This window comes from Eupeodes corollae, chromosome 1, assembly GCF_945859685.1.
Source record: "Eupeodes corollae chromosome 1, idEupCoro1.1, whole genome shotgun sequence".
In the NCBI taxonomy this organism is placed as follows: domain Eukaryota; kingdom Metazoa; phylum Arthropoda; class Insecta; order Diptera; family Syrphidae; genus Eupeodes; species Eupeodes corollae.
In genome coordinates this window covers 60,137,932-60,161,176 of record NC_079147.1, presented here as the reverse complement: position 1 = coordinate 60,161,176, position 23,245 = coordinate 60,137,932, and the positions used below count along the sequence as shown (strand labels likewise).

Below are 23,245 nucleotides of genomic sequence, written 5' to 3'. Positions count from 1 at the left end.
AAAAATAAATAAAAAACGTTATTGATATTAGTTTTTTCAAAATTTTCTAATAAAAACAAAACAAATAAAATTTAAATTGAAGTAAAATAGATCTTAAGGCCGAAAGGCATTAGTAATTAGTGTTATAGTTTAGCTTAGAGTGTCCGTATGGGACCATTAAGTTAGTTGTAAGTTATGGATAATTAGGCTAGTTTTATGAATTTTTGTCTAGCTTTAAGATAGGTTGAAGATTGAACTAATAAAAATGAATTAAAAAAAAAAAAAAAAAGTGCGTTGGACTGTCATGCAAGGGGTCTTGGGTTCAATCCCTGCTTGTGCCACCTAAATTTTTTCACGGGTACTGCCTCTTGCGAGGAATTTCCAAATCCTCCAAGGGTAATTCTTGTCATGAAAAAGTGCTTTCTCAAATAAGCTGATTTGGCATATAAACATTACTAGCACACAGGAATGGTTGAGAGTTGTAAGTCACTAGGCCCTGGTTCTTCATGGAGTGTTGCGCCACCTACTTTATTTATTTATTTAGACTAACGTGAGTGCAAAATTTTAAACATTTTGGTAATAAATTTTTAAAATTTGAATCTATTTTTGTTGCGTGCTATTTTCTGGTCTGGTCAAAACAACATAAGTCCAAAATCTTAGTTTTGAGAAAAACGCGTTTAAAAGTTCAATTCTGTTTTTTTAAATCCCGTTTTGGTTATTTCAGAAATATTTTGATGCAATATATATGAGCAATGTCGCATTCCATATGCGTGTGACCAGAAACCAAACATTGCGACAACTTTTGTGGTTTTATTTTGCCCTCCAAACGTGTCTGAATAAAACTTAACTGATTTGATTGTTGTTAGAAGATTTTTATGATGCAGAAAAAGACACGAAGCTAATTTATTTGCCCCTCTTTCTGCAATTCCGTCATGCCACACATAATTTTACGATGTTCCATCTGGTAGGTCATGTGTGATAAGATTAAATGGTCAAATTTGCCTTTTATAAAAGGCAACTGATGTAGACAAGCTTGGTTTTTGAGCTTGGTGTTGGAAGACATTGTTGCAAATCAAAGACAAAACAAACCTTCAATCTCAGACAGATAGGGTATCCGGATACCTTTTTGTTAGTGTTTTACGTGTAAAATAACAGCTGATGAAAAACAACTGAGATGTCAAAAAAGGTATCCAAGAATTTCTGGGGTATATAGGTATCTGACAGAACAGCTGATTAAACATATGGTTGAATTTCAAGAAATTTGAAAGTTGATTTCAGCTTTTTGTATTTGTTGGTAAACAAAAAGATACAAAATGTTAGTTGAAGTTGTATTTGAGGATGTTCTGTACATAATAGACGATGAAGAATCCTTATTTTATTATTTATTTTTATATTACAACAATTTTGACTTCGAAGCTTAAGAGCCCGTTCACACGATCCCGAATCGGCGATTTTGCCGTATCGTCGATTTTACCTGTCAATATAATTTAAATGAGTATACCTATTCAGACGACACGGCATTTAACTGTATACGGTAAAATTACCGATTAGGTCGATTTTGTCATTCGGTTTTGTCTCTGCAAATCGTTTTCGGTCGTACAATAAAAAAACCGATTCCGCTCATCGTGGCAATGTATTTATAGACAGTGCGTTCAGACGATTCGATATTTTGACCGATAATGCGTCATTTTTCGTCTGGGCTACTGTCGAATAATTTATTGCTAGTATATAGTCGTAGCGGGTCGTCGGTGTAGGGTTGAGTACGGTGTACGGTAAAATTACCGTACCGTCTAAACACTCCAACGGAAAGACACCGAATCGAGAAAATATCCGATACGGTGAAAATATCGAATCGTGTGAACGGGCCCTTCGTTTGTAGTTTCTCTGCTTTTTGTGAACAGCTGAAAGTTGTTTTTATTTTTTGACAGCTATCTCAATAGAGCTATCCAACTCGTTCAACAAGGTATCTAAAAATCCACCTCTCCCTACCCAACACGAGATTGAACGCAGCCAATCTTTTTGTCTTTTTCTTTCGTTTTATCCAGCAACATTTTAAGATGGTTTAATTTATCACTCTTTTCTTCCAATGCAACCTTAATTTTCATTTGTAAGGTATCACAGGTGTTGCATGTATCCTGTTTGGGTGTTTTAAAAGTAAATTTCATTTTATGAAATTCTCTTTCATAAATTGCCCTTGAAACATACTTTTCTTGTTCTTTATACAATTCGAACGTTTTTGCCAGAGATAAATTTGCTAGTAAAATAAGACTATCGTTTGTCCTTTGTGTGTAGTGGCTCTTATATGAAGGAAAGGACTTTATGTGATCCCTAACTGACTCAATCACTTCATCTGAGGTGTGTGTGGCAACCGCGTTGATCTGCAGGCACAATTCCAGTAACAGAGCGAATTCTCTTTCTGTGTACTCTCATACTGCTCTAAACAGGCCAGCCGTTTTGGCACTAAGTGAAACCCAAGTGGGTGAGGATTCCGATCCCACTGAATTCTTTATTCAAGGGTATAACTTGGTGCCATTATGGTCTCGCCTTATACATTAGGAATGATGTTGCTTATCAGATTTTGCCACAATATGGTCTCTGCACCAATTCTTTTTTCAATTTAATGTGGTTTAAATTTTCCGTGAACAAGCAAATAATTCACTATTGCTTCCTTTATCGAAGCCCAAATCTAGACAGAGTATCAACTTCTCGTGAATTTGATGCTTTATCTGATTCCATCCAAAGAATTGTTTCGTCCTATCCCTCGTTGTTACGGGCGATTTCAATGTACACAATTCTTCATGGCTTCAACATTCGGGCCAGTCAACACCAGAAGGAATGTGTGCTGAGATCTTCGCTGAGTTAAACGAGCTCACACGAATATCGGACGTGGTAGGTCGAGCAGAAAACACTCTTGACTTGTTTCTTACCTCTGACCCTGGTAAGTACACTATTAGTGTTCTATCTCCTCTAGGCACATCTGACCATTGTGTCATATCAGCAAATTTCTCGTGTAAAAACTCTCCAGTTAAAGAAAGAGCTCCTTAGAGAACCGTTTGGCAATACGAGAAAGCCAACTGGGATGGTCTCAATAATTGCTTCAGGATCTTTAACTGGTCACTATGCTTCCTCGATAGTGACGTTGACGCCAGCGCTGATATGATCACAAGTTTGATTTTCCTGGGAATGAGAACTTTTATTTCGAATAGGGTTAAAAGCATCAGACCTAAGGAAAAACGCATGGTTCGATGCGAGCTGTAAAGAGGTTATTAGGGTTAAGAAGGTAAGTTTCCGTTGCTTTAAAGCCAATCCAACTGAGGAAAACCACAATAAGTTCAAGCAAGAAGGAAGGCCTGCAACGCACATATTCGACGGACCAAATTTAACATGACCAAAAAATACTGCAATGTCCCAAAGGCAGTAAAAATGTTTGGTCATTTGTAAAAAATATGAGGAATTCTTCCTCTTCCTGGTTCCTACGCTCGTTGTGAATGATACTCCATTTGTTAGCTCTTTAGAGAAAGCAAATCTCTTTGCTTGGCAGTTCGCCGCCAATTCAACGCTGCCAGTGAGTGTTATGACTGCGCCTGTACTTGAGCGAGTTAGTGATTCTATGAGGCAAATCTTTTTTCGCACTCATACTGCAGCGAGAGTCCTAAAAGATCTTAACATACACAAATCTGCTGGTCCGGATGGTATCCCCGCTATTGTTCTGAAGAGGTGTTCTTCATCGCTGGCAAAACCACTGCGTATGCTTTTTCATCTGTCATACTCCTCAGGTCTCGTTCCGAGCGGATGGAAAACCGCATTTGTCTAGCCTATTACCAAAAAAAGCGAATCTTCCTCACCGTCTAATTATCGAGCGATTGCACTTACGTCCCTTCTTTCCAAGGTCATGGAAACGCTGATTAATTATCAGCTCAAGAAATATCTTGAAGAACGGAAGCTTCTTAATGACCGACAGTAGTGGGTTTCGTAGCAATAGGTGCACTGGTGAACAGGGAACAAATCTTTACATATTTTTGGAGAAAGTAAGATTATTGCACTTGATATTTGAAAAGCATTTGATAGGGTTTGGCATTAGGCTCTCTTATCGAAAATGCGTGCTTTCGGTTTGCATGAATCAATCCTTCATTGGATTAGTAATTACCTTTCGAATCGTTCAATACAAGTTGTATTGGAAGGATTCAAGTCTGAAAACCACAAAATAAATGCTGGTGTGCCCCAGGGCTCTGTTCTATCTCCAACACTCTTTCTCATTTTTATTAATGATCTCCTGTCTGCAACATCTAATCCAATACATTGTTTCGCTGACGATAGTACTCTTAGCTTTTCATATTCGTTTTTAGATCCAAATCCCTCTTCTTCGGATGTGGAACTGCAACGACAAAATTCCGACCTAAACAGCATTGTACAATGGGGAATAAGAAACCGCTTGGAATTTAACGCAATGCTGTCTTGTATCGTTAAAGCGAAATATACCCCCCCTGCTTTTATCCATAAATGGCACTTGCATCGAGGAAACTGAACATCTCGATATTCTCGGTATGTGTATCACCAACCGCCTTTTGTGGAACGATCACATACGCGATGTCGCCAAAAATGCCGCAAGATGTTTGGATTTTTTAAGGCGATGCAAGAAGTTTTTCACCCCTTCTGATCTGGCTGTTATTTACAAGACTTATATACGTCCAAAGCTTGAGTATAACTCCCATATCTGGGCTGGCGCTCCTGCAACTTACTTAAGCCTCTTGGATAGTATTGAACGTAGAGCATTTAGATTGATTGGTGATATTACCATCATAAGATCATTTACGTCACTTGAACATCGTCGAAATGTTTCTTGTCTCACCCTGTTTTATTGTTATTTTAATGGTTTATGCTCTAGAGAAATAGCCAGCTGCATTCCTCCCCTTAAACAGTTCAACCGTAATACTCGCGCTTCTATGAATGCTCATCAATATACCCTCGAGCCCATCTTCGGTCGTACTGTAAAGTACAGACATTCGTTCTTTAGCCGTACTATGCAAATGTGGAATGCCTTGCCACACTCTGTCTTTCCCAGCTACTGCAATATTCAGGAATTCAAAACCAATGTGCGTCGACATCTCCTTTCAACCCCTCTATCCCTTTCCTAGTGCTCACACTGTGTCTACATAATAAGGGTAATATATCCCCTTGAGTGTGCGCTTATTATAAAAAAAAAGATGATAGCTTCTTTTGCAGTACAGTTCTTATAAAGGAGTCAGTTTCATCGAGAGTTGCCTTGAAACAGCTTTATAGCGACAAAAAAGCGAAGAAGATTTAGTTAGAGTTATGTTGTTTTGGCCAGATTATTACTTTGAAAATAGAAAAATTTATTTTGGTTAAAATAATATAAGTGAAGTTAAACAGTTTTGACCAAACACAATTTTAAATAAGAACTGTAAGTGCGACCGCCGACCATCGAATATCTTTTCAATCGGTTTAGATGGACTTATGTCCGATTTCATAAACAAACACTAAAAGTATATTTATCTAAAAGCTTTTTAAATTTTATCAGGCCTTTAAATTTGTTCAGTTTCACCAAGCTAAAAATGGGAAATTTCAGGGATATTTTTGTTAAAATAGAGTTCTCCTCACAACCCTGTAAAAAGAAAACCTCTTTTTTCTTGTGTGTGAAAAAATGAGAAAGCATTATATGTTAAAATAACTGACAAGAATCTCAACATACAACAGAGTAAACAAATCAAAAACAAACGTTTGAGTAATCGTGTGGCTTGGACGGTGGCGCATAACTATATATAATGTTCTTCTTCGTCAGATGAAGATGACGAATCTAATATTCGAATTAAAAATTAAAATCATAAAAATAATATTATAAATAGTAATGCAATGCTGAATTGGTTAACCTATTCATTCCGTATCTAAAAATATTGAGAATAAACATTTTAAGAAGTAAAACATCAGCTGTCAACCTGTCATTTTCATTTTTTAATGACACTTTTAAAATTTAATGAGCCATAAACGGGCATTTAGTTTTAAAAGGGATTTAAAAGCTTATTTACTTTAAAAACGCTTGGTGAAACCAAAATATCCCATTTTACAGCTTAAAATCTTGTTAAATGTTTAAAAGTTGTTTATGAAATTGGGCATTGCACTGTTAAGACCAAACGAAAGTAGATTTTTTTTGTACAGTTCTGTATACTTTACTCAAATTTGAATAAAATGGACTTATGCTTTGACAAGACTCCATAGAAATAATTTAGTAATATGTACTTATCAAATGTCAAAAAGACAGCAATGACGGCTTCAAGAATGACAGTTGTCCAAATATCGGGCTATTTAAAAATAACTCTTATTGGAAAACCCTATATAAAATTTTGAATCGAGCTTCAAATTGAGTTAGCGTCAGAATCAGAAACATGTTGATTTTGTTTACCACTGTTGAAACTGACAGATCACAAAACTCTGAATCTTTTCTGTCTTGCTTTTTGTTTAAAAATTGTTCGATTTTGATTTGCATTTTGAATATAAAAAATTTGTTAGAAATAATTGCATTTTATATAAACGCTTATCATAATGTCTAAAAAACAAATAGATAATGCAGAAAAACTCAAGAAGAAACTCATTCAAGAACAACAAAAACGAATCAGGCCTGGCGAGTGTCTCAAGGTTCGTGTTATTTGTATACAATTCCTCCTAAGATATAATGAAAAAATCATATCTCCATAGTATATCCGAGCCGTTATAGACGAGGATGTTCTCCATCCAGATGTGGGTCATTCTTTGTTGGGGTTATTAACTGATTCAACTGTATCCCACGTTCTAAGGAAAATTAAATCCTCCCGAACAATCATGTGGGAGCGTAATGTTGGCCAACAAATATTTAATCCAATAGAAGACAACAACTTGCAGCTGGTGAGTACCCTGGCTACAGTACCTTCTTTAATTATTCCTTAACAACAACATGAAGTACAATTTAAGTGATAAATACGAATCAGAACCCCAACTTCTACGAGTATTCAGCGGCAAGGAGTTCCATGAATCTATAGAAGATAAGTCAATTCATGAAACTATGAGAAATGTTAAAGCTAATTTCTCAGATATGAAATTATCTTTGGTGGTTGTTGGTGTCTTGCCAAAGTGTAAAAACACCCTTGAGAGAGAAACAGCCTTTGTAGAGTTGCAAATCCTTTACGAATGCAGCGTCCTGTTCGTAAACAATACACAAGGATTAGCTGAACTTTTAGTGAGATTTACAAAGGCTGTTGCAGAAATACCATACAGGTAGGTAAAGCGACAAATCAAACTATATAAACTTATGAACTTATGGTTAATCCATTTAGAAAACAGAAATCATCAGTAGCAGCTAGTTCAAATCAATATCTCTTAAATGACAATAAAGACTGTGTTCGGGTTGAAGGTAGCAATGGATTGGGTAGACTTTGGCAACAACATCTCAATAGGTTGCCATTGGTAACTTTAGATGTTGCTCAGTCAATTCAAAATAAGTATTCTTGCCCGAAGAAACTATTCGAAGTGAGTTTTTCTTTTTTAAACTGGATCGAGATTAAACTATTAAATTATTATTTGTTTTAGGAATTCAATAAACCAGATGGTCAAACTTCTTTAGCTGACTTAAAAATCAGTCGGGGGATAGTACCGCTTGCTTCTGAAAGACGCATCGGAGAAGTTCTAAGCAAAAAGTTGTACACTTTGTATAATAGCATGGATCCGAATGAGATCATATAATGATGGCTTTCTTTTTATTTGTGTAGTTTTAAGAAAAATTAAATAACTTATATAGAAAAATATCAGTTGTAAGAATTATTCTACTTTAGAGTTTTGAAAAATCTAACGATTTATTGTCAGCTTTAAATTTTACCCGAAATATTTTACGTAAGTTCCACCGAAACGATTTTTTTACTTCGAATAACAAATAGAAGTTTGATAATCAAATTCAAAAGAAGAACTAATTGTTCATATAAGGGAATTTATCGAATATCAAAAATCTTGCGGTTAAAACCCACAGTAGAGGGAAAGAGAGATTTAACTTTTTAAAATTGAAAGATTTTTGGGGTGTTCGAATATAGTAAGCTGATTCGAGAATGGTTTAGATACGCAATAAGTACTAGTTTTATTTTTATTAATGGGCTAGAAATTTTAAGTGTACAACTTTGCACAAATAGAATTTAGGTATGGCAAGACGTCGCACACTGGGGCAGGATACCCAGAAAACTGGAATTAATTCATTTGTTGAATTTTGAAAGCTAAATTATTTTGTTTGCTTATGAACCGATTATGAATACTGATTAAAACACATTACCTCTTTTCAATATCGTTTTTTCTTGCTCTATTACGATATAACAACTTTTAAACATAAATTATGGACCAAAATTCATATACATTTTTTTAAAAACTTTTTATGCATGGATATCTTAAAAAATAAATAAAATGAGGTAAACAAATGTGCTAATTCTCAATTAAAGCAGAAATTTAAATTAAAAGTTGATTCGTCTGATGAGCAATCGTCATCATTTTGTAAGTTTTCACTGGAAGTCTGAACATCGTCTTAAGTTGGGCAGATAATTAAATCAAAAACTGCTTTCGGAAAAGTTTTGAGTTGTTTTTGCGAAAGTTGCCTTAAACTCGTAATCAGAGGATCAGATCTTACCAGCATTAAATTAAAAACATCTTGATTACTCTTCTCCCGGGAACATTTCCTGGAGTAATTTTTCCGATATTTCTTGAAGTCTTTGTTCCTTGCTTCTTGTGCTTCTTCGTATAATTGGCCTATAGGAAGAAGTGCAGCTGAAATAATATCCGGTCCATGAATTAAAAGTTTATACACGGTTGGAGGCATATAAAACCAAGGGTAGGAATGGACGAAGTGTTTTGCAGTATCGAGTGTGTATGTTCGAAATGTATCGATGTTTATATCATATCCACTTAGTATGGCTACCAGAATTGAATGAAGTTTTTCAGTTGAAAGTTAAAAAATCTTCGGGCAGTGTTGCCATCATTTGAATTCCCAAAACATGGCTTTGGTTAGTCAACAATAAGTCCCATTTGAATCTTAAACTCTTTGTATTCGAGCTTTGTTTAATGCCACTTCTTCTATGTCTTCTTTTCTAGTTTGCCACTTTTTGATTGGAAGATTATAGCCAACATGTAAAAGGCATTCGAAAACTCGAGTCCAACAGTGCAAAACTGAAAGACCAATTCCAACGTGCTGGAATTATGTGGTTTCGACAACATTTTATCAATATCATTTAGTTCTTTAGAGCTTGCCCCGCAGATAAAGCATCGCTGAGAAGAAATATTGTTAGTTAAAGCCCTGCAGACCTTACCATCTACCATCGTAAAAAGAAGCTTATGTGAAACTCGAACGATTTTGTCTTGAATAGTGACTTCTTAAGGCTTTAAATTTTGAATTTGGGTATACATTTGTAACTTCTCAGAAATCGAAAGTTGTGTTGATTCCTTAAATATATTTTGCCACACAATATCTTTTCTACTCATGTTTGCATAAACCAATCGCAAAGGAACAACTGAAATAATGAAAACATTAGAATCGCCTGCTTCCATTCCAACGCACTTTTGCTTATATGAACTATGCCCCGAACTCCCATCGAAGTCTCACTTTGAAATCCATTGCAAGCTGCTTAAATTTTCATTTCCTAGTCCAAAATAACCTCTTTTTGTGATTTTAACAAAACGTTCAATCGTGTGATTCATTAGAGCCTGAACAGTGACTTCACCGGAAGATGCAGTAACCTGCATACATTCTGAATCTGGATAGCATTTTTTTTGCATCTTGAATTATTTTATATGACGGAAATCTATTAGGGTATTTATTTCTTATAACGTTGTATTGATAGCGTGTTAGCTTTGTTTTCACAACAGTTAAAAGGGCCTCTTCTCCTGACATCTTCATCATACTTGTATTTTCATGTAGTTGATACGCTTTTGTATAACTATCTGCACGGTAAGGTGAACGCAATACGTCTTCCAATAACTTTGATGCAAACGAATGACCATCAGCTCTAAGTTTGACCTTTGCAGCGAATCCTAATGCAACTGTAGAAAAACTAGTTCTTATATTTGCGGTTTTCAGGCGTTTAGATCGATAACAACTGTTTTGAAATGTTGTTTCTGGACGTCCACGTTTATGTGGGTTACTGTTGTGCCCCTTGAAACCTATAGATGTATGAAGCCACTCTTGATTTGTATGCTTAAATCGGCTTTCGTTGCGATCAGATTTGGTCCATTTTTCTTTAAATCTTGATGAAAATTGTGAAATATTATGGTTCAGCTCATTTAAATTTGTGTTCGGGCATTGGGTGCGTTCTTGAAGGTGAAATTTTAAATAAAATAATCTTTTTTCTAATGTTGGCTTTTCAGACAATTTCATGATTTCAAATAAATCATTCGTACATGAACCTGTACCAAAAAGGAAGATCTTATACTAAAACTTCCTAAGGTAGTAATTAACAAAGAAAAAAAAAAAGGAACACATATGAGCACCCGATCTTTTAAGAACTCCAAAGACAATAAGTCAAGTTACATAAAAATACTAAAATCTTAATGTGGAAGCTTGTGGAAACTAACTTTAAGCTTAACCTTTTAGATAAAATCTTAATTAGCACTTAATAGTTATTAACGCACGATTTTTGATATAAAATAGAACAACATATTTTCCTAATCTTAATTTTTTTATTAAAATATTAAATAACACACCTGACGCTGTCGATTCCGTCTTCAATCAGAATTATAACGTTATTTATAAGAAAAATACAGCTTGTTAAACTTTAAAATTTTTGTCACCTTTTTTAAATCTCAATGAAAAGAAAACTAATGTGGTTACTTCAAGTGCACGTTTTGGAGTGAGGAAGTATGCAATATAGTTAAATGAGAGCGGTTATGATGCACTGGAATATTTTATAACGGAAAATCAACAAAACAAAGTTATCTCTCAGTTTTTGCATTAATTCCGACATTGCCATACATTGACGACAGCATGTACTTTGTTTTGCCGTCATTAACCGGTTAACCCATTTTTGACGCCTCTGCCTCAATAATCACAAAAACCCCACTGACAACACGCTGAGTTCTTCCGATTATGTCAATGTCATCAGCATATGCTAGTAATTGGACTGACTTTTGAAAGATAGTGCCTCTAGTGTTGTCGTGTGAGCTCTGCACTATTCTTTCAAGCACGATGTTAAAAAAAATCACATGACAGCGCATCACCTTGTCTAAAACCTTTTTTGCAATCGAAAGGTTCTGTTAAGTTGTTTCCAACCTTTATGGAGCAGCGTGAATTCTCGATGGTTATTCTGCACAAACAGACGAGTTAGGCAGGGATACAAAAACTAGAGATGGCTATATACAGCTCGTCCCTGTAGATGCTGTCGATTTGGTATTCTTGGGTTTTTTCCAGGATCTGCCGTAATGTAAATATTTGATCGACTGTGGGCTTTTCTGGTCTAAAACCACACTGATAAGGACCTATCAGGTTGTTGACGATGAGCTCTATACGTTCACATATTAAGACAGAAAAGACTGTTGATTATAAGTAAAAAAAAATGAAAACTATTTTATACATTTGGTTCGTAAAATACCACACTCTTTTTTATCGGACATCTGATCAGAATTTAAAAATAAAAGTTAGAAATTTATTTTCACAGATGGAATACAAAACATCACATGATTTGCATCACATGTTTTATTCATTCGTCCCCTCCCAACATTCTTGGCAGAATCTTTTAAGAGCCATCAAGCAATTAAGGCAACTGTAAACAATTGCGGCAATAGCAATAGTGTACCGACAATCTTAAGAGCGATAAACAATCCAAATAAAAACACTGCCATAGTTTCTGCAATTAAACACTAGATTCTTACCCATATTACCATTGGCAAGTCGAATGAATAAAAGTGTGACTGTGAGAAATTTGTATTACCGTTGGCGAATTGAGAACCGTTGATTCGACTTAAATGTCACACATTTTTCGAAGATTGATCTCACTCTATTGTCGTTATCGAATGTTCATTAATTTCAACATTATTTGTGTTATTATTTGTCGTACGTTCATATTGTGTGAGAAAAGGTCGAAGCTTATAAAATAACATATATCAATTCATTTTTATTCAGCTGCAAGAGAACTAATACAAATCAGTACAAAAAGTTTGTTGAACAATGAAAAGAAAAATGATTGAACGATGAAATAAAAATATAAATAACATGGAAAGTTCTCCCTTTTGGTATTACGTTTTAAGAACTGACTTAAGATTACTGGAGTTCCATACAAAGGAATCGTGGGTTGATCCAGGATATCTTTAGTCAACATAACAAATACACATTTTATGATCACACGCCTTAAAAACTTGCACAAAAACCAAAAGCTACTTTCGAGGAAAAAGCTTACTATCATTGCGTTTAAACTAGGGTTTCCAGAACATCTCTTTTAAAGAGAACATGTTCTCTTTTTGGATTCCGATCTTTCTTATTCTAACTTTTTCCGTCAAATTCTTTGTTTATACTCTTTTTTATTAATGTTCTCTTTTTTGTCCTCTTTTTTCTTTTTTATAAATGTTAGTGCCTGAAAATAGGAATTTTACTTCCTTTTCATTAAAAAAAAAAACTTTGAAGTGTCCACTAAAATAACTCTAAATTCTTCTAACCGTCTGCATAAACTCAGCACCCAATTTTTGTTGCATTTTCTTGTGTTTCGTATCTGTTCTTCCATTTCCATTTGACATTTCATCAATCTAAAGGCAAAAAATAGTAGCACCCGTGACATGATGGTTAGTGCGTTGGACTGTCATGCCAGAGGTCTTGGGTTCGAACCAAGCATATGCCATCTAAAGTCTGCCTCTTGCGAGGGTACTGCCTCTTGCGAGGAATTGACCAATCCTCCAAGAGTAATTCTTGTCATGAAAAAGTGCTTTCTCAAATTAGCTATAAACTGTAGGTCCACTCCATTCCTGACAACATTACTCGCACACAGGAATGATTGAGAGCTGTAAGTCACTAGGCCCTAGTTCTCAACGGACTGTTGCGCCACCCAATTTATTTTATTTAAACGCAAAAAATATTGTCTAGACCTCAATTCATACAAAAATAAAAGTGACCCAATGTTTTCTGCTGTTTTTATGAAAAAATATTCTAGCGGTAAATTAAATTTGACTTATTAATCTTCTTTTAAGAATTTTTTTTATCTACAAATATCAAGATTTATTTAAATTTTACTAATTATCATTATTTATTATTATTAGTTTGTAATTAATGCTTCTTTCATAAATATATATTCTTATGAAACGATTGATTTGATCATATCTTTTATTTGGATGATGGTGAGGTGAGTGGGCGGAGTATTACAGTAGAAGTTTGAAGTTTTGGAAATGTTTTGTTTTTTTCAAACACGTTATGGACACCCTAGTTTAAACTGAAATATCCGTTTCTGCTAAGATACTGATGACGCAACTCAATCGGAGCAATGATTCCTACATGGGTTCCGTCAACACATCCTATTTCTCCTGGTATAGGTTAGGTTAGGTTGGAGTGGCTGTCCAGATGTCATTGACGCACGTAGACCTCAAGGGTCCATTGTGATACCACTAATGAGGTTACTCATGGGAGAGTGATGAATTTAAACAAACCATTTTGTACTTTTGATAAAGTTAGAGAGACGTTTTGTGTCAATCGTTGCCAGTTCACTGGTGTTATCGAAGAAGGGATTACCGAGAAAGTTATTCCTTCTAATGGAGAGTGCTGGACATGTACATATAAGGTGTTGGACCGTTTCCTGTTCCTGCTCGTCCATGCAGCTTCTATAGAAGTCATTTGTGTAGACCCTTAGCCTCAGCGCATGTCTTCCTATGAGGCAGTGTCCCGTTATTACTCCAATTGTAGAGCTTATACTTTGTCTGCTCAGTGATATGAAGCCTTTTGACCGTTTTAAGTATATACTTGGCCATATTTGCTTGGTTGCTAGGCAGGTGGTACTTTGTGACCATCTAGCATTTGTTGTTTCTAGAGCATACTGCTTGAGAAGATATTTGCATGTAGCAAGTGGTGTTCCTAGGTTATGTTTTTGTCTAACATGAGGCAGAAGTGTTCCGTTTTTGGCGAGCTCATCAGCTTTACAATTTCCCGGAATGTCTCTGTGGCCCGGCACCGAAATGAGGTGAATGTTAAACTGTTCCGTCATCTCATTTAGAGATGATCGACAATCGTGGACTGTTTGAGAGTTTGTGGAGACAGACGCGAGAGATTTAAAAGCGGCTTGGCTGTCTGAGAAGATTTGTATATCCTTCCAAGATATAATGTTTTCTTTGAGCCAGGATAGTACTTCTTTAATTGCCATTACTTCAGTCTGGAATACAGTACATTGATTGGAATGTCTATAGGATAGACTGAGATTCAGTTGTTCTGAAAAGATGCCACTTCCAACTCCGTAATCGGTCTTTGAACCGTCAGTATAGAAGTGTACCGCATCGTCTTCCAGGGGTTTCTCTTCTTCCCAGGAGGATCTTGAAGGGATGGACACATGGAAGCTTTTACCGAATACCATTTTTGGGGTGGTATAGTCTAAGCGATCTGGGATAGATCTGAAACTGTCTAGAATAGTAGTATGTCCAGTATTGTTACTGGTCCATTGAAAGGTGGCTCTAAGCCTTACACATGAGTTGGCAGCCACCTTTTTGGAGAAGATGTCAAGTGGTGTTAGGTTTAAAAGCACTTCCAGTGCTGCGGTTGGTGTTGAGCGAAGTGCTCCTGTGATGCACATACCTGCTGACCGCTGGACTTTGATGAGCTTATTTAGATTTACCATCTTGTCCAGTGCGGTCCACCATACGACAGCTCCATAAATGAGTATCGGTCTAATTACCGAAGTGTATAGCCAGTGGGTTATTTTTGGGGAGAAGCCCCATTTTGATCCTATGGCCTTTTTATAAGTAAAAAGCGCTACAGTAGCCTTTTTTACTCTTATATCAATATTTGCCTTCCAATTTAGTTTTTTGTCTAAAATGAGGCCCAAATATTTAGCTTGGTCGGAAAAGCTTAATGGTATTCCTCTAATCTTGGGTGCGCTAATCTGAGGAATCTTTTATATATTTTATATCGAAAAGAGTATTAATTCTGTTTTGTGTGGGTTGACGTCCAATCCACATTGCTTAGCCCATTTAGTTAGCCTGTTTAGGGCATTTTGTAGGAGTTCCGAGAGAACTTGGGGGTGCTTCCCAGATACGGAAGCATCCTGGTATCTTGGCCGTTAAAAAAAGTAGTTTCGTGCGTTTTGTTTCTCATCGGATGACATGTTGAGACTGATCCAAGTTGGACATTATTTGTGTTCAAATGCAAAGGCTTCCTTATGCAGTCGAAAATATGATCTGAAACTTAAGGAATTGATTAGAATTAAAAGAACTTCCAGTAGGAAATTAGAGTTGTCTCGAGTATTTTTGCGCAGTCGAAGTGTTCTTAATTTTGTCTTTAATATTCGTTTTCTCCAAAAAACAAATTGCTTATCATTTTGGCTTATTTTGCATTTTTATTAAATATAAAAATTATCAATTAATGAACACAACCGTTTATTTGCAATTTCATGATATGACATTATTTATGCCTGAATTTCGAACTCGAATAGTAAAGTTCGCTAACCGTAGTATGTCGAATGTGTTAGTTCGCTAATACAAATATCTCACTTCGAACATTCGATTCGCCAACCACAATAGGGGTGTCTATGATGCTAAATACATAAAATAAAGCTCATGTGAACTCCCGGACACGTATGTATATAAGTATCCGTTATAATGGTGAAACTGATATTGCTGCTAACTCACAGTAAACATTCATTTCCAAAAAAGAACTCAAAGCAAACCGAATGGAGCTACCGTTAAAAAATGAATGCAGAAACATTCTAACCAATACCTAATTTTAGAAAACAACCCGCCTGTCGGTAATTAATTCAACATTTTACTTATATTTTACACCTTCTTGAGAACTACCATATTTATTTATTTATTCAGCTTAATAAAAGCTATAACTTAACACTAACTTAACAATTTTCTTTTTTTTTAATTCTTGTTACCAGTTTTCAACATTACTTCATATATGCCCTAAGGCTTATAATGTACAAGAACTAACAATTTAAATTTGATTAGACTTAAAACTAAAGGGACGAGGAATTCGGACTCAAAAAAGGAAAAGGTAAAGGGTATCTTTCAGATGGGATTTGGAAATGTTAAAGTGGAAGGCCAGCATAGCAGCGTTGAAGAATTCTGGACATTGTTTTAAAGTGCCCGTAATTAGTGCGATGATGAGGGATATAGAAAAGGGAGCCAGATCGCAGATTTCAAGGTGAATATCACTCAGGAGTGCCGGGGGATCTATATTGCCCATTAACAATTGGGGAGAAAATATATATATCAGCGTTTTGGCGTCTAATATATAAGGGCTGCAAACCTCTATCGGCATAAGGAGGCCACGTAAGGCAAATCGAACGGAACGTCTTTGAACATTTTCAATTCTGAGTGAATGGTTTTCATAAAAGGGAGACCATACTTGGTATGCATATTCAAGTTGAGGACGGACTCGGGAAATGTAAAGCGCTTTAGTTACATAGGGGTTGGAAAATTATTTTGAGATCTATTAGCTTTATTAATAATTTTGTCAAAATGTGAATGGAAATTCTGTTTGTCACATATAAAATACCAAGATCTTTAATGGAATCGACTGCGTTGACGGCAACATTAAGGACTACATTTAACTCTAGGATATTTTTCATGCACCAAACAAAAAAGGTAATAAGATCATTTTGTAAAAATAAAGAATAAGAGGTAGTAGAGATAATCATAGACAAACCATATATATATATATATGGTTTGTCTATGGAGATAATCATCCGCAACATTAGAATGTCTGAGTTTTTTAATTTATTACAGACATCGTTAACAGATAAGACAAAGAGAAGGGGGCCAAGGTGACTACTTTGTGGGACTCCATAAGTTGCATGTATATGACTGGAGACTGAGTTACGAAAAAGGACTATATAAGTTCTATTCGGAATATAGGAGCTTATCCAGTTTATAAGCCTAGGGCTCTTAGTTTGAGATTAATTATCTTATGGGATATTTTATTAAAGGCTTTGCTGTAATCAGTGTATACAACATCAACTTCATTGCCATACTCGAGGGCTGACAAAACTTTGGATATAAATTCAATTAAGTTACTCGTAGTGGATCTACTTTTAAAAAAAAACGTGTTGAGAGGGGGAAAATAAGCCCTTGCAATGGAAATAAACGGAATCATAAACTAAGTTCAGTTCTATTGCCTTGTTTATGAATGGGAAATATAAATGAATCTTCCCATATATTATGAAACACACCTTGAGAAAGAGAGAGTTCAAAGAGTGCAGTTAGAGGCTTTGACAGAGAATGCTATATTTTTTTAGAATAACCGATGGGACGCCATCAGGACCAGGGCTAAAGTTTTCTTTGAGGCTTACGATTTTGGCAAGTACCATTTCATCAGTTATTGTAAAAGATATTTCAATATCTCCAAACTTATTTAAGAATTCATCTTTCATTATCTTATTAAAAAGTCAAGGCGTCAGCGACTTGTTCTTCGGTCGTTTCGTTAAAACGGCAACCGTATAAGGTGATAAATTTGCATTATGAATATTTAAAAAAAAAACATTGTTGTTTCACCAAGCCATTACACTAAATCCCTTGAGGTTAACAAAATATATTTTTTTTTAAAACGCATCGATTTAGAGATAACATTCCATTCGAAACTCTGGTTACGCATGAATTTGCTTTCAAATGCAGATCTCTGTTGGTGTTTCTCAAAGGAAATATTAACTAACTGATTTGGTGGCCGTTCTTTACGCCATTTCAGTCTATTTTCTTACCCACTGTGCTAATTTGAAAATTTCATCAAATTGTTTCAGGAATTTATAGTTCACAATTATTTAAGAAAATAAATAAGAATCATATTTTAGTTTTGTTTGTTGTTTTATATTTCTTATATATTTTACAAAAACGAGTACAAAAATAACTTAAACAAAAAAATTGCTAATTAATCAGTCTATCGATGAAACTTTTTCGCCCTCCAATCAGGGAATTCATCGAAATTCTCATCGTCCGGCTCACTCTCATCCGTACTATCCTCGTCCATTTTCACAGGTCTCTCTTTAAGTTTGCTCGAAACATATTCTTTTTTCTTCTCCAAGTCCAATACTTTGGACCATCTTTCGATTTGCTCGTCGATTTCTTTGATTTGTCTCTCAACAGTAGCTTCTTCCTGCTCGCCGGCAATTATTTCATTCGAAAGTGTCGCTGCTTCTTTGATTTCACGCTGAAACCGATCCCATTCCTCGTCTTGAGGATCTTTGTATTCTAGATTTCGGATTTTAGCATCTTTGATGGGATCATCAAAGAATCCTTCGGGCAGAACTTCGTCTTTCGCATCGGCTTCAGTTGACTTTGTTGTACTAATTTCAATAGATCCTTTTGAGAGGATAGACACAGTATGTGGCTTGGCATTGTTATCAAAGAAATCACTCGGTACTCCACCATTGCCATGGGCTGGTTCACGCAATTTTTCATTTGCCAATTTGATTTTCTTTTCTTTGGAAACGTCATGATTATCTGTTGCTCCTGTTGCATTAGATCGTTTCAGCTGATTTTGGTTGGTGGTGGATTGTTGTTGTAATTGTTCCTTGAGTTTCTTTGCGACTTCGACATTAGCCTTGTGGGCTTTTGTGTTGATGTGAACTTTCCATACGGATTCCGAGCGTACGACGCTTTTGCAAAGTATGCATGTAAGTTGACCTTGATCGTTATACGTAAATTAAATTGGTTAAGGAAAATAAATTGTGAAATGAACCTAAGATGTGCATAATAAAAATTTAAACAATTAAAGAAAAATGTATTTGGTTTAAAAAGGATATTTTGCTAGAGGCGAATCAATCTTTTGCTCGACCACACGTTGCTGGGTTTTGGATTTTTGTTCCTGCATTAAACGCCGCAAATCATTCTGCGTGTATTTCTTTTTAGTGAGTTTTAAATTTGTAGCCATTTTTGCAAGAAAAATGTTTTATTTAAACAAAAATTCGTCGGCAAGCTAACAACTTTTGGTTTGAGTTTTTAGAATATTTTTTTATTTGACACATCCGAATTTGAGTAGTGTCAGTACTTGGGTTAGTTTGATTCTAATGAAAAAAATATCAGGGCTGTCGCTATTTGTTGAATGGATTATGGGTTTGCCATTCGACTAAGAAAATTGACACATTCTAAAGATTTCAACTCTTAGGCTAGGCGCGCACATGCAACTTTTTCGAAACCAAATAGTTTGATCGTCAGTTGCCCAAACATCGCGCACATAAGCAACTCCAAAAGTAATCAACGAAATAAACCAATACACAGAAAACATTTATTCACTATTTCTATCTCATATACACGAAACAAAATAGTTTCAAATTTGTCCTATTTTTTTTCTTATGAAAGAAAAGAGTAGATATATTGTTGGAATACAAAATTATATAAAATATATTTTTTGTTTTTTGAAGGTCAAAATTTTCTGGGCATGGATTTTTACATAATGGCACTGATATGTGCGTTTGAATTAGAAAGAAGGAATAAACCTGCAATCAAAAGGCAATATTGGGTTCACCCGTTGAACTCACAACGCCTTGTAAAAGGGCAATTTCAAAAAATGTATCTAGAACTCCGCTTTTTCCTACTGCGATGAAAATAAAACATCTTTCAATTTTGCTTTACTTATTTATTTTTAGTGATAGAAATATAATAGATCTTTAGTAACTAACTTTATACTTATATATATGTATATGGGAAGATACATCAAATAAATGAAATTCTTATTAAACGAATTATAAAATGACCTTATTTATTTATTTATTATTATTTATTTATTCCTTTTAACTTAATAAATAATCGGATTAGAATCTCTTACTTTACATGAATACTTTAGGCCAACTGATTACTGAATCACTTATTTCATCAATCACTATTCACTTGTAAGGCATAATCAAACTTCTCTTAAGCGTATATGTACGTCATTCCACAATTGGAGTGGCAGGAAACCCAACTCCAACAACCGCTACCTTACGGAAAGTTTGTGTACGACCTACAGCTCTGTAAAATAAAATAATAAAATTTATATAATTCACATTTTACAAATAAATAATCAAATAATATTCGACTCAAAGTGAACGCTTGGGATAACTAATATATTTTAAAAGAGAAAAGAATTATATTTGTTTATTTTAAAACCAAATATTTAACAGACCACCAAGAAAAAAAAACAAAATATTTAAAAACAATGAATTTGTTTTGGATACGATTGACACCTTTTAATAAATCTTTACCTTTGTTCCAGCAATATAACCACCAGCACTGCCAAAGCTTTTAAATTTGCCCATTAGAATATCAACATCTTTCGGATCGGCGCCATAATAGTCGACAGTACCGCGACCATTTGGTCCCATTGCTACCACACTATGCGTCTCATACAAATGCAAATAAGGTTTGTATTTCTTCTTCAATGCAATAACTTCGGACAATCGAACACTCCAACACACTTTACAACGGGGACTGTCTAAAGCCAAGCCGTCTGTTCTGCAACGCTGTTCAAGCATCTTGTTTCTTTTCCAGTGAACTCAAATGTCCAACCGTAATCCTTGGTTATGCGATCTTTGAGAGTTACCTCCCTACCAGGGACACTGCAAATTGGGAAATTCCAGCAATAGACATACCGTGAATAGAATTCTCGAAGGTATCGTATAGCGTAACATAGCCCTGGAAACAAATGGAATTTCAGACTCAGTATGTCAGTTCGTGAATTTCAAATCGATTCAAATCGTCATCTTACCTCTCGATTATTTTGTTTAGCTACTTTTCGGGCACACATACATTGATTGATGTAGCCCAATATCATGAGCAGGTAAAAGCCAAGATATACTAGGAAGGCTGTGTGTAGAGGAACCTTTTCGAATGAAGATTTGCTCCCGTGGTTGTTTTTCCGTTTCAGTGTTGTTTATGTTACTCTTTATTGTATACAATTCCATTTGCAGTCTGGTTGATAGCATTCGACGGCGACAGCGTTGTTTTACTCTTGCCATTCCCATTTGTGAGAGGCGAAACATCATTTGAAATAATTGTGCTTTATTCCATTTTTTAAACGATGACGCACTTTGATACGATTGAAGTACATAATAATCTGAAAATAAAATAAAAATTAAAAAATATGTTTTGTTTTGAGTTACAAATAATAATAACCACCTCCTTTCAGTACATAAATACATTTGACGTTTAAAAAGTAGCAATTGAATTATGAAAACAAACATACGAGAAGGATATATTATTCTGCGCGTCTGGAACTATCCTACTAACCTCGTCACACTTTAAAGAATCATTCCACTGAAATGCACTAATACAAACATACGAAAGAAACTATTTAGTTGCATGTGCGCGCAGTTACGTGTATCATAGTAGGATACAGACATTTTTTATGGGTTTAAGCAACTAATAAATTTTCGCAATCAATGTATGAAAGAGAAAACTAGTGAAATTGAGATGTAAGGTGGTACTCTTCCCTCAGAATTTTTTGTGAAAGGAAAACATTGCCTATTTTTTTTTCTCTCTTGCACTTAAAGAAAATTGTTCAACGATTTAGTTGAATGTGCGCGCAGTTACCTAAAATTCCATGTGACACAAACTAATTAATTGGTTTGGGGTGATCGTTTAGTTTGTGTCAAAACACAAACTAAAAAGTTGCTCGAATGGGCGACCGAATGGTTTCTGCATGTGCGCGGACTCTCGTATAAGTCTATAGTGCTCAGATTAGAAACCAAACAGTTTCGAAACTAAGAGTTGCATGTGCGCGCCTAGCCTTATTCAGTATTGTTATCATCACATAACCAAAAAAAGGAAAGATATGGAAGGAATTCAATATCCATTTCATTATTTTGATGTGTCCTTAATTGGAGTGTAGCTAGAACAAAAATGGGAGTTTTAAGCACCTTTAAAAACTATACGAAACACTTTTTTTTAAATTGATAAGTTTTTTTTTTTTTTAAAGAAAAAAATTTAAGTCTAAACCATAATTTAAGCTTTAAACAGTTACTACTACGATAAAAAAGAAAGCCAAATGTATATGTAAACAACCATCCTTGAGATTGCTATTGTTCAATCAGCTTAGGTACCTCCAGAGTTTGTAAACACACTCGCTTCAGATAACTGACAAAATATGTTTTATGATAAGTAGTATATGTTGCCTTGAGAAAATTAAGTTTTGGATGAGTGGGAGCTATCGGGTTTTAGTTGTAGAAAAGCATATTTCTTATCAGATTCAAGCGAATTTAAGACAAACATAGCATCCAGGGAAAGTACGAGGGCCAAATGATGATAAGTAATGCACAATCGCCAATAACTCACAATTGTAATAAGATAAAGACTTCAAAATTAGATCCAAATATAGCTATTGTTATCGTTTATAACTGAAAAATTCCCATTTGAACTTGACTCGTATTGTTTCCAATCAATGCCTGTCAGAATGGAGCCTAGCACTGACGTATTGTCAACGAAAATAAAACAACGATTTGTGATTGAATTTTTAACCACCGAAAATGTTAATCCGACAGACATTCATCGCTTAAAAGCAGTTTACGATACATTGAGTCACATTGAGAGACAAGTGTGTCGCGTTCGTGGATCAACTGACACCATTTTGTTGCCTGGCGATAACGCTCAACCTCACACATCCAATGCAACCAGCACCGATCTCAAACAGTTGAAATTCGAGGTTCTTTAACACCCACTGTATTCACCAGATTTGGCACCTTGTGATTTCCACTTCTTCTCAGGCCTTAAGAGAGACCTCAAAGCTATCCATTTCACGTCGGACGAAGAAGTCAAGGAAGCAGTGAAGTCTTGGATATAAGAGAGACCAGCTACATATTTCACTGACGGTATGAAGAAACTTGTGTTGTGACTCGTTGGAAGAAGTGCATATCTGTAAATGGTGAGCTAAAGAAGTGTATTTTTATAATATATTTTTTATTTCAATTATCTCTCCTCATTTTCAAAAAATTCACGGTTGTGCATTAATTATCATTCTCGTGCATTTTAACACTGTAATAAAATTTCTTTTTCCTGAAACTAAAAAGTCCAACAATTTGTTACTAATACTTTCCTTACATAAATTCTGCCATAATAGTGTTAATGTTTTAAGAAGATGTCGTTGACTCAAAAAGTATTATTT

General features: G+C 35.1%; 2 protein-coding genes and 1 long non-coding RNA gene across 4 annotated transcripts; 1 reads left to right on the top strand and 2 right to left on the bottom strand.

Annotated features, from left to right (window-relative positions):
- The first annotated feature begins 6,388 nt into the window (after positions 1-6,388).
- LOC129939630 (crossover junction endonuclease EME1) lies at positions 6,389-7,772 on the top strand. The gene is made up of 5 exons (XM_056047718.1): positions 6,389-6,630; positions 6,691-6,876; positions 6,932-7,245; positions 7,305-7,497; positions 7,558-7,772. Exons 1-5 carry the CDS (start codon positions 6,538-6,540, stop codon positions 7,708-7,710), a joined length of 939 nt encoding a protein of 312 aa, XP_055903693.1. The 5' UTR covers positions 6,389-6,537; the 3' UTR covers positions 7,711-7,772.
- Positions 7,773-17,963: 10,191 nt separating this feature from the next.
- On the bottom strand, positions 17,964-19,118 carry LOC129939631 (zinc finger protein 830). Its single transcript, XM_056047719.1, has 2 exons — positions 18,915-19,118; positions 17,964-18,809 (listed from the first exon to the last, which is right to left on the bottom strand). Exons 1-2 carry the CDS (start codon positions 19,040-19,042, stop codon positions 18,050-18,052), a joined length of 888 nt encoding a protein of 295 aa, XP_055903694.1. The 5' UTR covers positions 19,043-19,118; the 3' UTR covers positions 17,964-18,049.
- A 167-nt stretch (positions 19,119-19,285) lies between these two features.
- Positions 19,286-21,592, bottom strand: LOC129939638 (uncharacterized). 2 transcript variants are annotated; one of them, XR_008780562.1, is made up of 4 exons: positions 21,265-21,592; positions 20,855-21,202; positions 20,352-20,781; positions 19,286-20,118 (listed from the first exon to the last, which is right to left on the bottom strand). It is a non-coding gene; the product is annotated as an uncharacterized LOC129939638 (long non-coding RNA). The 2 variants fall into 2 exon arrangements; XR_008780561.1 differs by lacking the exon at positions 21,265-21,592 and having other exon boundaries at positions 20,855-21,243.
- Positions 21,593-23,245: the final 1,653 nt, after the last annotated feature.

Excerpts from the sequence above, each read along its gene's own strand:
- LOC129939630 (XM_056047718.1), top strand. The coding sequence starts at position 6,538 with ATGTCTAAAAAACAAATAGATAATGCAGAAAAACTCAAGAAGAAACTC. Across the intron at positions 7,246-7,304 it reads GTTGCAGAAATACCATACAG|AAAACAGAAATCATCAGTAG; the intron begins GTAGGTAAAGCG and ends TAATCCATTTAG. Across the intron at positions 7,498-7,557 it reads GCCCGAAGAAACTATTCGAA|GAATTCAATAAACCAGATGG; the intron begins GTGAGTTTTTCT and ends TATTTGTTTTAG.
- LOC129939631 (XM_056047719.1), bottom strand. The coding sequence starts at position 19,042 with ATGGCTACAAATTTAAAACTCACTAAAAAGAAATACACGCAGAATGAT. Across the intron at positions 18,810-18,914 it reads ATTGATTCGCCTCTAGCAAA|GTATAACGATCAAGGTCAAC; the intron begins ATATCCTTTTTA and ends AATTTAATTTAC.